Consider the following 16,549-nt stretch of genomic DNA (forward strand, 5'->3'; position numbering starts at 1 on the left):
TATACGAGTCTATGTTCCTGATTCTATTGCCAGCAAGATTTTCATTGTACCTGCATCCACCATACTTATGCATGTGACAATAATCTTGACTTGACCTTACTTTAAACATTAAATCTTCTGACTCATCATTTGCAATCCCTTTTCACGTCCACAAGATGGGGCTATAATCTCAAACTCAGCATTACACCAGCTATCCTTGTATGAGATGGAGATTGAAAATTTCCCACACAAAACATTTGTCGGTAACAACTGGAAATTTCCAATATGGCATATGTAGTGCACCTCAAAACCCATAAGACAAAATTTAGGGGAGACCACAGTAAACACATGAGCATCCAGAAATTGCTATCAGCAACCTATTAAATTTGATTAAGTTATTTGTTTTGGGGTAATGAAATTGAAGAAAAGAACAAAGTTAAATATTTGAAAATCAAAACTACAGAAGCATAAAACCTAAAGTAAAAATGAAAAAAATACTAGAAATACTAAGCAGGTTAGGCTCTGATTAGTCCGGGTGTCAGGGGTTATAGAAACATAGGAAATAAATGCAGGAGTAGGCCATTCGGCCCTTCGAGCCTGCACCGCCATTTAATATGATCATAGCTGATCATCCAACTCAGTATCCTGTACCTGCCTTCTCTCCATACCCCCTGATCCCTTTAGCCTCAAGGGCCACATCTAACTCCCTCTTAAATATAGCCAATGAACTGGCCTCAACTACCTTCTGTGGCAGAGAATTCCACAGATTCACCACTCTCTGTGTAAAAAATGATTTTCTCATCTCGGTCCTAAAAGACTTCCCCCTTATCCTTAAACTGTGACCCCTTGTTCTGGACTTCCCCAACATCGGGAATAATCTTCCTGCATCTAGCCTGTCCAACCCCTTAAGAATTTTGTAAGTTTCTATAAGATCCCCCCTCAATCTTCTAAATTCTAGCGAGTACAAGCCGAGTCTATCCAGTCTTTCTTCATATGAAAGTCCTGCCATCCCAGGAATCAGTCTGGTGAACCTTCTCTGTACTCCCTCTATGGCAAGAATGTCTTTCCTCAGATTAGGAGACCAAAACTGTACACAATACTCCAGGTGTGGTCTCACCAAGACCCTGTACAACTGCAGTAGAACCTCCCTGCTCTTATACTCAAATCCTTTTGCTATGAATGCTAACATACCATTCGCTTTCTTCACTGCCTGCTGCACCTGCATGCTTACTTTCAAGGACTGGTGTACCATGACACCCAGGTCTCGTTGCATCTCCCCTTTTCCTAATCTGGGTTATGGGGAGAAGGCAGGAGAATGGGGTTAGGATGGAGAGATAGATCAGCCACGATTGAATTGCGGAGTAGACCTGACGGGCCGAATGGCCTAATTCTGCTCCTATCACTTCTGAACATATTAACTCATGAGGCCATAAGGCCACCAGCTGACAAACAGGAAATAATGAAGATGATACAAAATGCTGGAGTAAGTCAGTGGGTCAGGCAGTATCCCAAAAGAATATAAAAAAGTGACGGTCCCGACCCAAAACGTCACATATTCATGTTCCCCAGGGATGCTACCTGACACACTGAGTTACTCTAGCACTGTGTCCCTCCTTTAGTAAACCAGCATCTGCAGTTTCTTGTTTTTACAAAATAATGAAGTTGGTAAAATATTCACTGGAAGAGGCAGATGAAAGTGGGAAAGTGGATAGCTCCTTCACAAAGGTGGCAAAACAATGAAGGAAAGTCACTAAGAGAAGAGAAACCCGGTACCTCCACGGTAACTAACACTGACAATAAAGGGGATGGAGATCATAGATGAGGACATTTTTGTACACCATTTTTGTATACCATTGTACACCAAATACCTGAATGACATGTTGAAAAATGTAACGATCTATATGCTTCTCAGATATCAATGCCGTAAAAAACAATGGATCTTTTAGCCAAAATTGAATAAAGAGAATAAAATGAAAGCTCTTTGGTGGACAAAAATGAATGATAAGAAAGAGCAATTTAAATGAAATTTACTTTTTCAATAGATTCAAAGCGAGAACAAATAAGCAAGTTATGAACCAGTCAATCTTGTAAAATAATCTTCAAACTGCTGCTCTGGGTAAAAGCTACAGATGGTTTAATTTATCATCTTTGTAAATATAATTCTTATTGCAGAGCACGGAAGCATAATTAATGTTCTATTGGAGCAGAGCACCAAATCAACAATTCAGGATAGGATTGGAAATGTTCAAAACGTATTAAGGAAACTGGGGAGTTTAAATTCAATGGGTAAATAAATCTGCAATCAAAAGTTGGATCAGCAGTGAAACACATCGATTGATACAAAACCAATCAAGGTAATCAATGCCCATTAGATATAGAGATTAGCTGCTCTCATCTGTTCTGGTTTATGCATGATCTAGACCCACCACAATGTGGTTCATTCTTATCTGAGTATTGAAATGCCACCCAGTTCATGGATAATTAGGAACGGGCAATAAACACCCATATGATCATATTGGCTAGCGTAATGCAGTGGTGAAAGGAATAAGGTGAGCTGAGTAAACATCCTCCAATGCATATCATAGTCGCCAGGCTAATTAATTTTTTCTAAACCACACCATGAATCATCCCTGTCTCCTCAAGAAAGTAGTTCTTGCAGAATTACATTCTGCAGACACTGTGAGACAGCTGTGATCAGCCATGATCATATTGAATGGTGGTGCAGGCTCGAAGGGCTGAATGGCCTACTCCTGCACCTATTTTCTATATTTCTATATCTGCTGACTGAAAAAAAAGCATTTAATCATCATCATAATCATACTTTATTAACCAAGTATGTTTTGCAACATACAATGAATTTGATTTTCCATAGTCATACCAATAAAAAGCAACAAAACACACAAAATACATTTTAACATAAACATAAAATTTTAACATAAACATAACATAAACATAACATTTTAAATTAAGATCAAACCATAATGAGCCACACCATTACTAATCTACCATAATATGCAAGTAATTATACATCACTTACTTTCCATCTGTGTCTGATGCTGCTGCATAGTGAAGTGGCGTGCAACCTCTTTCATCCAGATCATTTACACTGGCTCCAGATCCCACAAGAGCAAACAGGCACTGATAGTTGCAGTTGGCAGCAGCGTAATGCAATGGTGTTCTGAAAGGAATAAGGTGAGCTGAGTAAACATCCTCCAATGCATCCTCCAATGCAATGCAGAATTGCTCTGCCAAGGACAAGAAGGCTCTGCAGAGAGTAGTGCGTTCGGTCGAACGCACTATGGGAACTTCACTTGCCCCCCTGCAGGAACTATACATCAGGAGATGCAACTCCAGAGCCAACAATATCATGAGAGACCCCTTTCACCCCTGCAACGGACTGTTCCAGCTGCTACGGTCAGGCAAACGCCTCCGTTGCCATGCGGTGAGAACAGAGAGGTTGAGAAGGAGTTTCTTCCCAGAGGCCATTCGGACTGTAAACGCCTATCTCACCAGGGACTAACTCTACTGAACGTTTTTCCTTCCATTATTTATTATGTAAAGGTATATGTGTGTTATGATTGTGTTTATAGTTTGTTTGGTTGTTTGGTTATTTGTCTTTTTGCACAATAGTCCGCGAGCATTGCCACTTTCATTTCACTGCACATCTCGTATGTGTATGTGACAAATAAACATGACTTGACTTGATCATACTCGCCAGGCTAATTATTTTTTTCTAAACCACACCATGAATCATCCCTGTCTCCTCTAGAAAGTACTTCTTGCAGAATTACATTCTGCAGACACTGTTAGACAGCTAGTCTCAAAAGAGTATAATAGTCTAGACAGAATCAGCGACAGAGCATGGAAGCTAATGTCAATTTCATCCTCACACTGTTTTATGTTAACATCAACCAGAAATAGTCAACAATCAAGCACATTAATTCTTGCTAACATTGCAGTTTATGTGGGAACATGACTCAGTGACATAACAGGCCAACATTTCCAAACAGAAGGAATGTACTCCTCTATGACTGGGAACGTTGAACAAAGATATGCCTAGCAGAATCCAATTCCTGCATATAAATCCCTATCACCTGTAAACTAAACTCCATTAAATCATCAGTTGAATTCCTGACCTCACAACTCTTAATACTTTTACTTTGGCCATCATAAAAGCAGCTTACAAAGGATGTGAGAGAGTAAACATAATAAATAATGAAAATAGTTACTAAATACTTATTAAAAAACTAATGAGATTATTTTATAATTCTAGGATGTTTTTTTGAAAAACCTCATCTCAATCCTTCCCAATTATTTTTTCTTCCAAATAGGCTCAAGGCAAAAAAATAAAAAATGCACTTTAATATAATTCTACAGTGCCCTCTATAATGTTTGGGACAAAGAACCATAATTTATTAATTTGCCCCTGTACTCCACAATTTGAGATTTGTAATAGAAAAAAACACATTTGGTCGGTGGACATTGTCAGATGTTAATAAAGGCCGTTTTTATACATTTTGGTTTCACCATGTAGCAATTACAGTAGTGTTTATACATAGTCCCTCCATTTCAGGGCACCATCATGTTTGGGACACAGTAATGTCATGTAAATGAAAGTAGTCATGGTTAGTATTTTGTTGCATATCCTTTGCATGCAATGATTGCTTGAAGTCTGTGATTCATGGACATCACCAGTTGTTGGGTGTCTTCTCTGGTGATGCTCTGCCAGGCCTGTTTTACAGCCATCTTTAGCTTATGTTTGTTTTGGGGGCTAGTCCTCTTCAGTTTTCCTTTCAGCATATAAAAGGCATGCTCCATTGGGTTCAGAACGGCCACTCAAGAATTGACAATTTTTTAGCTTTGAAAAACTCCTTTAGTAGTTGCTTTAGTAGTATGTTTGGGATCAATGTCTTGCTGTATGTAGAGTGCACCGCGGGCTAATTAGTTTTGAGGCATTTGTTTGAACTGGAGCAGATAGGATGTGTCTATACACTTCATAATTCATTATGCTACTACCATTACCAGTTGTATCATCAATGAAGATAAGTGAGCCAGTTCCTTCATGCATGCCCAACCATAACACCCATACATGCCCAGGCCATAACACCCCCACCACTGTGTTTCACAGATGAGGTGGTATGCCTTGGATCTTGGACAGTTCCTTCTCTCCTCCATACTTTGCTCTTGCCATCATTCTGATATAAGTTAATCTTTGTCACATCTGTCTACAAGACCTTTTTCCAGAACTGTGGTTGCTCTTTTAAGTACTTCTTGGCAAACTGTAATCTGGCCATCCTATTTTTGCGGCTAACCAGTGGTTTGCATCTTGCAGTGTAGCCTCTGTATTTCTGTTCATGAAGTCTTCTGCGGACAGTGTCATTGACAAATTAATACCTGATTCCTGAAGATTGTTTCTGATCTGTCGGACAGGTGTTTGGGGATTTTTCTTTATTATAGAGAGAATTCTTCTTCTTCTGAATGAATGAATAAGTTTATTGGCCAAGTATTCACATACAAGGAATTTGCCTTGGTGCTCCACCCGCAAGTGTCAACATGACATACAGTGACAGTTAAGAATGAAACATAAAACATTAAACATTAATAATAAAACATTGATTAAACATGTGAATTAAATAAAATACCAGAGCAAAAGGAGGCTACAGATTTTTGGTTATTGAGTAGAGCTACTACTCGTGGAAAAAAGCTGTTTTTATGTCTGGCTGTGGCAGCTTTGACAGTCCGGAGTCGCCTTCCAGAGGGAAATGATTCAAAGAGTTTGTGGCCAGGGTGAGAGGGGTCAGAGATGATCTTACCCGCTCGCTTCCTGGCCCTTGCAGTGTACAGTTCGTCAATGGAGGGAAGGTTGCAGCCAACAACCTTCTCAGCTGATCGGACGATTCGCTGCAGCCTCCGGGTGTCATGCTTGGTGGCTCATCCAAACCATACCATGATGGAGAAGGTGAGGACAGACTCTACGATGGCTGTATAGAATTGGACCATCATTGCCTGTGGTAGATTGTGCTTCCTCCGCTGCCGCAGGAAGTACATTATCTGTTTTTGACTGTGGAGTCGATAGTAGCCCCCCACTTAAGGTCCTTGGTGATGATGGTTCCCAGGAACTTGAAAGACACCACAGATGTGACTGTGGTGTTGTGGGGTGAGGGGAGGGGGAGCTCTCCTAAAGTCTACAATCAATTCCACTGTCCAGGTTGTTGCAATGGCACCAGGACGCCAGCTGTGACACTTCCTTTCTGTAGGAAGTCATCACCTGTGGTTTTCCTTGGCCTGCCAGTCCCTTTGTGATTGGTAACCTCACCAGTGCTCTCTTTCTTCTTAATGATGTTCCAAACAGTTGATTTTGGTAATCCTAAGGTTTGGCTGATGTCTCGAACAGTTTTATTCTTGTTTCTCAGTCTCATAATGGCTTCTTTGACTTCATTGGCACAACTCTGGTTCTCATGTTAATAAAAGTTTCCAAAGATGATGGAAAGACTGGGGGAAAGACTAGGTGCTGAGAACTCTCTTATACCTGCATTGAGGAGGCAATTAAACAAACACCCGTGAAGCCATGTGTCCCAAACATCATGGTGCCCTGAATTGGGGGGACTATGTATAAACACAGCTGTAATTTCTACATGGTGAAACCAAAATGTATAAAAATGGCCTTTATTAAAATCTGACAATGTGCACCGACCATAATTCATACAGCATGCTAGGAAATAGGGAATTAGCAGGAAGAATATATTCTGGGAATCATATGGGAACATTTAATTTTTAGTTTAGATATACAGCACGGAAATAGGCTCTTCGGCCCATCGAGTTAGGCCGACCAGCGATCCCCGCACATTAATACTATCCTACACACACTAGGGACAATTTACACATACACCAAGCCAATTAACCTACATGCCTGTACGTCTTTGCAGTGTGGGAGGAAACCGAAGAACGCTGAGAAAACCCAAGCTGTCACGGGGAGAACGTACAAACACTGTACACACAGCACCAGTAGTCGGGATCGAACCCGGGTCATGGCGCTGCAAGCCAGCAACCCTACCGCTGCAAAACAAGCCCTATGGCCCAACGAGTCAGCACCGACCAGCGACCCCCTCACACTAACATTATCGTACACACTAGGGATAATTTACAATTACACCAAGCCAATTACCCCTCAAACCTTTATGTCTTTGGAGTGACAAGAAGTGCAAAAATGGCCCAAATATCACACTGCCATTGCAGCTGACAAGTACAAGAATTTCATTGTTCCTCTTTGGGACATATCACAATTAAACATTCTTGACTCTGAGATGAAGGAGCTGGCCATCAGCACACAATGTCAGCAATTAAATAATACATTTAAAGAGTCAATCTCTGGGTCATCGATTATAAACTTCATTGGGAAACCTATGATTATGTATAAATCAGCCCACAAGTCAAGAAGCAAGAAACAAGATAGATGAAGGGAGAAGGCAAGCCCCTCTTTTACACAAAAATTACCGTTTTAAACTTTCAGCAATATTGGATAACTTGAAAAGACACCAAAACCAAATTAAGTGAGGAATTATTTTATTTATTTGTTCATAAGAAAGAGAAAGGCAGGTAGTGTCATATTCTTTCTCATTTTTATCACATGCATATTTATGGCAAAAATCATTCATGTAAATCATAGAAGTGAGATTCTCAACTAACTAAGCTGTGTTAAATCGATGAGCAATCCTGTCCTTAGATTGAGTAAGATAAAGTCCAAGGTAACTGATAACTCCTTGCATTCATAAATCTGTTTGATAAATTTGAAATTTAGTTTAGTTTTGTTTATTATTGTCACATGTACTGAGGAGCAGTGACAAGCTTTTGTTTGCTGCTATCCAGAAAAATACTACACATGACTACAATCAAGTCGTCTAATGTACAGATAAAGGGCACAAAATTTAGCGCAAGATAGTCTGAATAAAGATAGTTCAAAGGTCTCCAATGAGTTAGATGGGAGGTCAGGACCGCACTCCAGCAGGTAAGAGGCAGTTTCAGTTGCTTGATAACAGCTGGGATGAAACTGTTCCTGAATTTGGAGGGATGTACCTCGTGACCTTTTGGATTTACCATATGCAATGAAATAAATTAACAAATAATCAGCCTTTAATTATATCGGCCTGGCCAATGGGAGAATAAGCAAGTTTGGTATTTCAAGTCAAGTGCGTTTTATTGTCATATGTCCCAGATAGAACAATGAAATTCTTACTTGCTGCAGCACAACAGAATATGTGATCATAGTAAATAATAACAAAAATTCAGGAAAAAAAGAACAAACAATAACAGTGCAATAATAATAATTAGTCTATTGTAGTTCATAGCTTATGAGATTGTAGTGTTTAATAGCCTGATGGCTGCAGAGAAGCTGTTCTTGAACCTGGACGTTACAGTTCTCAGGCTCCTGTACCTTCTTCCTGATGGCAGTGATGACATGAGTGTGTGGCCAGGATGGTGTGGGTCTTTGATGATGTTGGCTGCCTTTTTGAGGCAGCGACTACGATAGATCCCTTCGATGGTGGGGAAGTCAGAGTCGGTGATGGCCTGGGCAGTGTTCCCAACTTTTTGCAGTCTTTTCCGCTCCTGAACGTTCAAGTTGCCGAACCAGGTCACTTTGACATACCAAATCTCCATAATCTTCTCAGGAGGTAGACGCGCTGATGTGCTTTCTTTATGATTGCATCAGTGTGCTGGGTCCAGGAAGGATCGTCGGAAATATGCACGCCCAGGAATTTTAAGTTTTTGACTCTCCACCATCGTCCCATTGATGTAAACACGATTGTGGGTCCTCAACCTTCCTCTTCCAAAGTCCACAATCAGTTCTTTGGTTTAGCTGATATTGAGAGCCAGGTTGTTGTGCTGGCACCATTAGGTCAGTCAGTCGATCTCACTTCTATATTCTGACTCATCACTCATTTGTCCCACAACGGTGGTGTCGTCAGTGAACTTGAAAATGGAGTTTGCACTATGTCCAGCTACACAGTCATGAGTATAGAGTGAGTAAAGCAGGGGGCTGAGCAGGCAGCCTTGAGGTGCTCCCGTACTGATTATCACTGGGGATGAAGCGTTTCTGCCAATTCGAACAGACTGTGGTCTGTGGATGAGGAAGTTGAGGATCCAATTGCATAGGGATGCGCAGAGACCCAGTTCCGTGAGTTTCGTAACCAGCTTGGAGGGGATGATGGTATTGAACGCCGAGCTGAAGTCTATAAACAACAGCCTGAAGTAAGTGTTTTTATTGTCCAAGTGATCCGGTGCGGTCGCATCCTCCGTGGACCTGTTGTGATGCGAACTGTAGTGGGTCGAGCTTCTTATTGAGGTAATAGTTGATATGCCCCATAACCAACCTCTCAAAGCACTTCATCACCACAGACGTTAGTGCCACTGGTCGATAGTCATTGAGGCACGTCAACTTACTCTTCTTGGGCATCGGTATTATTGATGCCCTCTTAAAGCAGGAGGGAACCTCAGACCTCAGCAGTGAGAGATCGAAAATGTCCGCAAAAACCCCTGCCAGTTGGTCTAGTAACTAGGTGTATTTATGGTACATTTGTACAAAACTACGATGATTTTGTTGGTTTTATTGCTTTATGCTTCGGTGTTTTATTGCTTTTTATTGCTTCGGAGCGTATAACTGTTATACGCCCATTGCAGTTAATGGTGTGCCTGGTAAAAACTTCAGCAAACAAACTTTTAATGTTTTCTGTGATATATTTAGATTTGTTCACTCCTTGCGGTATAGTAATGTAACTTTATCAATGGCAGTAATTAGGACATCCGCAGTAAGTGCGGTGATCATTTAGGTCGCTTTGTGTTTTATTTTTTTAGCTCCGCTGAAAATAAACAAACTGTTGAAACAGATTCTCGCTACTGCCATTACAGTGTCAACCCTTGTGGGTCCATCATTTACATGCCGCTGGAAATTAAACCTCGCCCCACACTCCTCCACTCTCCCTCTCACACTCCTCACGAAGAGCCACCCGCTACAATAGGCGGAATGGTCCTTTCATTCGTTAAAACACTAATCTCTGATGTGGCCGGTTTTACAGACTTAACCGTGACCGGCCGCGTTTAACCAGGGCTCTGGGAACCCGGCATCTGACGGGGACGAGGAGGGTTCCAGAGGAAGGCAGGGACAACTAAAGGGCCTGTCCCACTGTACGAGGGAATTTCTCCCAAGTTACTCCTGATTCGAACTCGGAGAAGTACGGTAATAGCCGCTCGTAGGTACTTGGGGCTCTCGTGGACATTTTTCAACATGTTGAAAAAACTTCACGAGCTTATCGCGTTTCCCGAGTACCTGCCGTTAGCGTTACGAGCCGCTAAGAGACGTCCCGAGCTCCGACGTACCCGCTTCGTACATTCTACGTACTGACCACGATTTTGATTTCGTAGTGGGACAGGCTCTTTAGAATCCGGCAGCAGAGTGGCTCTGTTAATGGATTCATTCCACAGTGAGTTCAGTTCGGAAAGAACACACGCCGGTAGATCCGCGGCCACTGGTTCAGGAGATTGATCCAATTATTGACCAACAGGCGGTGTAACCCGTCTGTGACAGACTCCACAGTGAGATAGATCCACAAGAGCGGGTGTTCACTCTGATCAATAACTCAGGCACAGTGAACTTCACAATGTAAAACCATCCCAGTCAAAACCGTCCCGGAGAACTGCCTTGCCCGAGCACTGGGACAACTTTGGGCAAGGTCCCACTGAAGGCAAGAACAACATTATATTCACTAAAAATATACGCCAGCGGGCCGGATGATTTAAATACAATACAATCAGTTTTATTCGTCACATTGCACATAAAGTGCAAGTGAAATGAATTTGCCAGCAGTGAAAAACACACAAAAACACACAAAAAATTTAACACAAACATCCACCACAGCATTCATCACTGTGGTGGAAGGCACAAAAATTGGCCAGTCCTCCTCCATTTTCCCCCGTGGTCGGGAGGGACCTCAACCCTCCGCAGCTGTCGCTGCGGGCGTCCAGATGTGCAGACAAGGTAAAAAGTCCTGAAACGGTGCCTCCCCCACCGGAGACCGCGGCTTCAAGTTGGTGTAGGCCGCAGGCCGGCTGTCGGAGATTTAAAGTTCACGCCGCAGCCAGAAGCACCACAGACCGCAGGGCTGGCAGTCGAAGCTCCCCTCAAGGGATCCCCGGCGAGGGACCCCGCTCCTGATGGTAAGTCCACGCCGCGCCCGCGGTAGAAGTTGGCCGCGGGCCGGCATTCGGAGCTTCTTCTTCTCCCCGGGTCCCTCACGAGGGATCCCAGGCTGCGGACGTCGCGCCGGCCGGAGCTCTGCAGACCGCGGCTTCAGGCTGCCGCGGGCCAGCGAACGGAGCACTCCCCTCCGTCGAGCCCAGGCGAGGGCTCGCCCGCTCCACGCTGCGCCCGCTACTGAAGCCCCGGGCATGTCTCCGGGAAAGGCCGCACAGATCCTTGCTGTTAGGCCACGGGGGAGGCGACATGGAAAAAGTCGCCTCTCCGTGGAGATGACCAAAACGGTTTCCCCCTTACCCCCCCACACCACACACACAAAGAAACATTAAAAACATACATTTGTTGGTAGAATAGTTAACAATTTATACAATTTATACACACTCTGTTCGCTTTTTTCCCCCCGAATGACCTTTGACAAATCCCATGATTCCTTGCGTTTATCAGAATACCGAACTCGCTTATTCTCTCATCAAATATTGCCATAAGTCTTTATCTTCCACATGATGGGACAAACACCTCAACTTGCTTCCAGAATCCATCGTTCATTCTGTGATATCCTTGTAAACAATGTATTCAAATAACCAAGCTATAACGATAGAAGGGTCAGCATATGATATTATGACAGAATTATGCTTTTGTGATCAACTACCCAACAGCAGATGCAATAGATAACTGGGAAAATTCCATTGGATCAGAGAATCTCATGTTTTAGGTTTAATGAGATTAATTCGGACATCCTGAATCCATAACATTTCTTTCAACGATGCTCAATGGAGAATGTCAATTCAGAGGATCTCTCTTTACGATATTGAAAGTAATATCAAAGTATTTTGAACTTAAATACCAAGTAAATTTTGACTGAATCAAGCAAAAAAAACCTGGTTTAAAAGATAACTTTCTGTACTTTGAGCTGACTCAAGGTCATTTAATAGGCCAAAATAAACAGAAACAAAGAAGTAAATGTGCCAAATGGTCATGAGTATGGACACAACAGATATGCAGAAATAATGCCGATAGGGAGTATTATGATGGTGTAGGATACACATTAAGTAAAACTGGAATGAACATTATAATGTGTATATTTAATTTCACCAATACTAAGAATATTTCAAAATTTTACTTCATTGCAATGAATTTTGTAAAAAGTCAGTTTTATTTCTTACCTGCCAAATTTATCTTTTTTGTTGAAATCAGCTCCACTGTTAAGCAACAAATTTAAGCATTCAAGATTTCTAAAATAAAAAGATGTATAACAAAGCTATAAGGTACGTTAAAACTGAAATTCAAAGATTCAGACAGTATTTTGTTAGACTGATAAAAAGATGCACAACTGCAACTATTTGTAGCAAGATCAATAACGTCAACAGTTTCTGAGAAAGCATTGGTACTGAAACACAAATTTTCCAAAAAAATTTGAATCCCAGTGTACATTTTTCTTTATCAATTTTCACCTTCTTGTGGTTCCCCCATTCATTGGCTCTAATTTGCAGATGTTGGAAAACAAATATGCAGTTAATGCTTGAGAAGAGTATGGGCAAAAAAAGTGGCAACTCAAATAGATACTACAATCACTGGAAGGGAGAGGTCCAACATGCATTGGGAAAGGCAAGGACAAATTGCAGGTTGTCAGCATTGGTGCTGTCTAGCAGGTTGTGTGGGAAATTGTGTCTCACCAATTTGACTGACTTTTTTTTAAAGAAATGACCAAGATCACTGGTGCAGTATGGGAGACACTATCAACTTGGCCCTTAGCAAGCCCTCTGGTAAGATATTGCATGCCAGGCTGGTTTAGTTTAGTTTAGAGATACAGCGCGGAAACAGGCCCTTCGGCCCACTGGGTCCTCGCCGACCAGCGATCCCCTACACACACTAGGGACAATTTTTACATTTATCAAGCCAATTATCCTTTGTACGTCTTTGGAGTGTGGGAGGAAACCGAAGATCCCGGAGAAAACCCACGCAGGTCACAGGGAGAACGTACAAACTGCTAGACAGCACTTGTAGTTGGGATCTAACCTAGGTCTCCGGCGCTGCATTCACTGTAAGGCAGCAACTCATCCGCTGCGCCAGGCTGGTGTTGGAGGTTAGTCCACATGGGTTCCAGAGCAAGCTATCCAAATGAATACAAAATTGGCTTGAAAGTAGGAGATGGAGGATGGTGGTAGATGGTTGATTTGGTAGATGGCACTTGGATAGCTACATGGGTAGGAAAGATTTGGAGGGATATGGGCCAGGAGCAGTTATGTGGTTCCAGCTCGGTTCAGCGACTTAGTCTGCATAGAAAAGTTGGATGGAAGGGCCTTTTCAGTGCGGTATAACTCGATTACTGCACAAGATACCTGGCAATTTTCAAACGGAAATAGCATCTGTGATGTAGGACCCACTGTAGGATTATAAATGTTGGCATAAAGGTCATCATTGTCACAATGTCAGGATAAGACGACTATAAAAGCAACTACGGAAGATATTAATTTTTAAATCACAGGAAGTATGGATTATAAATCAAGATGCAATGACAAGCCTATGTTAAAGCGGTATCAGTTACAGTGAGCAACATATCGAACAACACGATATAATTCTTGACAAAAGTGCTTAAGAAGGAACTTCAGATGCTGGAAAATCGAAGGTTCTTGAAATTTCAGTGAGTCGATTCAGATTCTGAGGATGCTGTCATTATGATGGAATACAAAGATAAAACTAATTTGTCTTTTTGATTTGATGGAAAAATAGAAAAGGGTGAGTAAAGGAAAAGTATTGATGACTACATAAATTGGAGTGGGCAAACGTGATAATGATTGCTAACTGGAGGGCTACCCACGTAAACTGCTGTATTCAGTTAGTAGCAGTTTTCAATAATTGAACAAGGCACAAATTACACAATTAAATTTAGAACAATGCATGAGCAATGCCAGTATCTGAACTTTTAACATGAAGGTCCAACACTGGGCTTATGCAGGCTAAACATGATAATGTGTGGTGCAGCAGTTAAGGTACAGGATGAGTAGACCAGAGGAACGGGCTAGCAATCCGGACACACAAATTCAAATTGCACCATTGAGGCTGTGGAATTTATTACAGATCAACTGCCTGGCAATTTAAAATACAGTGCATTCTGAAAGTATTCAGGCCCCTTCACTTTTTCCACAATTTGTTACGTTACAGCCTTATTCTAAAATGGATTAACAAAAATTGTTTTCATCATCAACCTACGCACAATACCCCATAATAAAAAAGCGAAAACAGGTGTTTAGAAATTTTTGCAAAGTAATTAAAAATAAATAATTGAAACATCACATTTGCATAAGTATTTAGACCCTTTACTCAGTACTTTGTTGAGGCACCTTTGGCTGCGAATATAGCCTCAAGTCTTCTTGGGTATGACGCTACAAACTTGGCACACTTGTTTTTGGGTAATTTCTCCCATTCTTCTCTGGCAGGTCCTCTCACGCTCTGTCAGGTTGGATGGGGAGCGTCGATGCACAGCTATTTTCAGGTCCCTCCAGAGATCTTCGATCGTTTCAAGTCCGGGCTCTGGCTGGGCCACTCAAGGACATTCACAGACTTGTCACGGCCACTCCTGCCACAGTTTGAGGTCCAGAATGCTCTGGAGCAGGTTTTCATCAAGGATCTCTCTGTACTTTGCTCCGTTCATCTTTCCCTCGATCCTGACTAGTCTTCTAGTTCCTGCCTTTGAAAAACATCCCCACACCATGATGCTGCCACCACCATGCTTCACCGTAGGTAGGGTATTGGCCAGGTGATGAGCGGTGCCTGGTTTTCTCCAGACATGCTGCTTGGCTTTCAAGGCCAAAGAGTTCAATCTTGGTTTCATCAGACCAGAGAATCTTGTTTCACATGCCTTTTGGCAGGCTGCCATGTGCCTTTTACTGAGGAGTGGATTCCGTCTGGCCACTCTACCGTAAAGGCCTGATTGGTGGAGTGCTGCAGATATAGTTGTCCTTCAGGAAGGTTCTCCCATCTCCACAGAGGAACTCTGGAGCTCTGTCAGAGTGACCATCGGGTTCTTGTTCACCTCCCTGACCAAGGCCCTTCTCCCCAGATTGCTGTTTGGCCTGGCGGTCAGCTCTACGAAGAGTCCTGGTGGTTCCAAAGTTCTTCCATTTAAGAATGAAGGAGGCCACTGTGCTCTTCGGGACCTGCAATGCTGCAGAAACTGTTTTATACCCTTCCCCAGATCCATGTCTTGAAACAATCCTATCTCGGAGGTCTATGGACAATTCCTTCGTCTTCATGGCTTGGTTTTTGCTCTGACATGCACTGTCAACAGTGGGACCTTATTTAGATAGGTGTGTGCCTTTCCAAATCATGTCTAATCAATTTAATTTACCACTGGTGGACTCCAATCAAGTTGTAGAAACATCTCAAGGATAATCAATGGGAACAGGATGAACCTAACCTCAATTTTGAGTGTCATATCAAAGGGTCTGAATACTTATGTAAATGTGATATTCCAGTTATTTGTTTTTAATTACTTTGCAAAAGCTTTTTTTGGGGCTTTTTTATTATGGAGTATTGTGTGTAGATTGCTGATTAAAAAAAAGAATTTATTCCATTTTGGATTAAATTTAATCAATTTTTAATCCATTTTGTAATGTAACAAAATGTGGAAAAAGTGAAGGGGTCTGAATACTTTCTCAATGCACTGTAAAAACTGGTCAGTTGATTCATTAATGCCTTTCAGTACCTCGGGGTCAACATCAGCCACGACCTGACCTGGACCGTCAACATCACGGCGACGGCCAAGAAAGGACTTCAAAGGCTTCACTTCCTGAGGTGCTTGAAGAGGGCACGTCTCCCACAACAGCTGCTGGTGAGCTTCTACAGGTCAGCCATCGAGTCAGTTCTCACATACTGCATCACAGTATGGTACTCTGGCTGCACCGCAGAGAACAGGAAAGCTCTCCAACGCGTCATTAAGACTGCTGAGAGGATCACTGGCACCCAGCTCCCCAGTCTGGAGGACATCTACCGGACCCGCTGCATCCGGAGGGTCAAGGGCATCATTAGAGACAGCACACACCCTGGACACTGTCTCTTCACCCTCCTGCCCTCAGGAAGACGATACAGGACACTGAGCGCCCGCACGACAAGACTGAAAAACAGCTTCTACCATAGAGCTGTGACACTACTGAACTCTATCCCCCTCCCACACTGATCCCCCCCCCCCTCTCTCTCACACACCCGCCCATACTCCTGTATGTTTATGTTTATAGTCTAATTTTTTAATAGTTCTTTTTTTAATCGTATTTTTATACTCATATTCCTGTGCAGCTGGAGGACTGCTCCAACAAAATTTCGTTG

At 42.4% G+C, this 16,549-nt stretch overlaps 1 protein-coding gene across 6 annotated transcripts in view; it reads right to left on the reverse strand.

Moving 5' to 3' along the window:
- Window positions 1–16,549, reverse strand: part of ankrd28 (ankyrin repeat domain 28) — a 210,697-nt gene that overhangs the window by 53,437 nt on the left and 140,711 nt on the right. For 5 of the 6 annotated variants that reach the window (XM_033050798.1, XM_033050777.1, XM_033050815.1 and 2 more), the window contains 2 exons: window positions 12,391–12,459; window positions 3,017–3,157 (listed from right to left, as the gene is read on the reverse strand). In XM_033050798.1, coding sequence (XP_032906689.1) covers window positions 3,017–3,157; window positions 12,391–12,459 — 210 coding nt within the window. The remainder of the gene's footprint in view (window positions 1–3,016; window positions 3,158–12,390; window positions 12,460–16,549) is intronic. The other variant, XM_033050785.1, reaches the window with a different exon arrangement.

The sequence above is a fragment of the Amblyraja radiata genome, chromosome 2, assembly GCF_010909765.2.
Source record: "Amblyraja radiata isolate CabotCenter1 chromosome 2, sAmbRad1.1.pri, whole genome shotgun sequence".
Lineage (NCBI taxonomy): Eukaryota > Metazoa > Chordata > Chondrichthyes > Rajiformes > Rajidae > Amblyraja > Amblyraja radiata.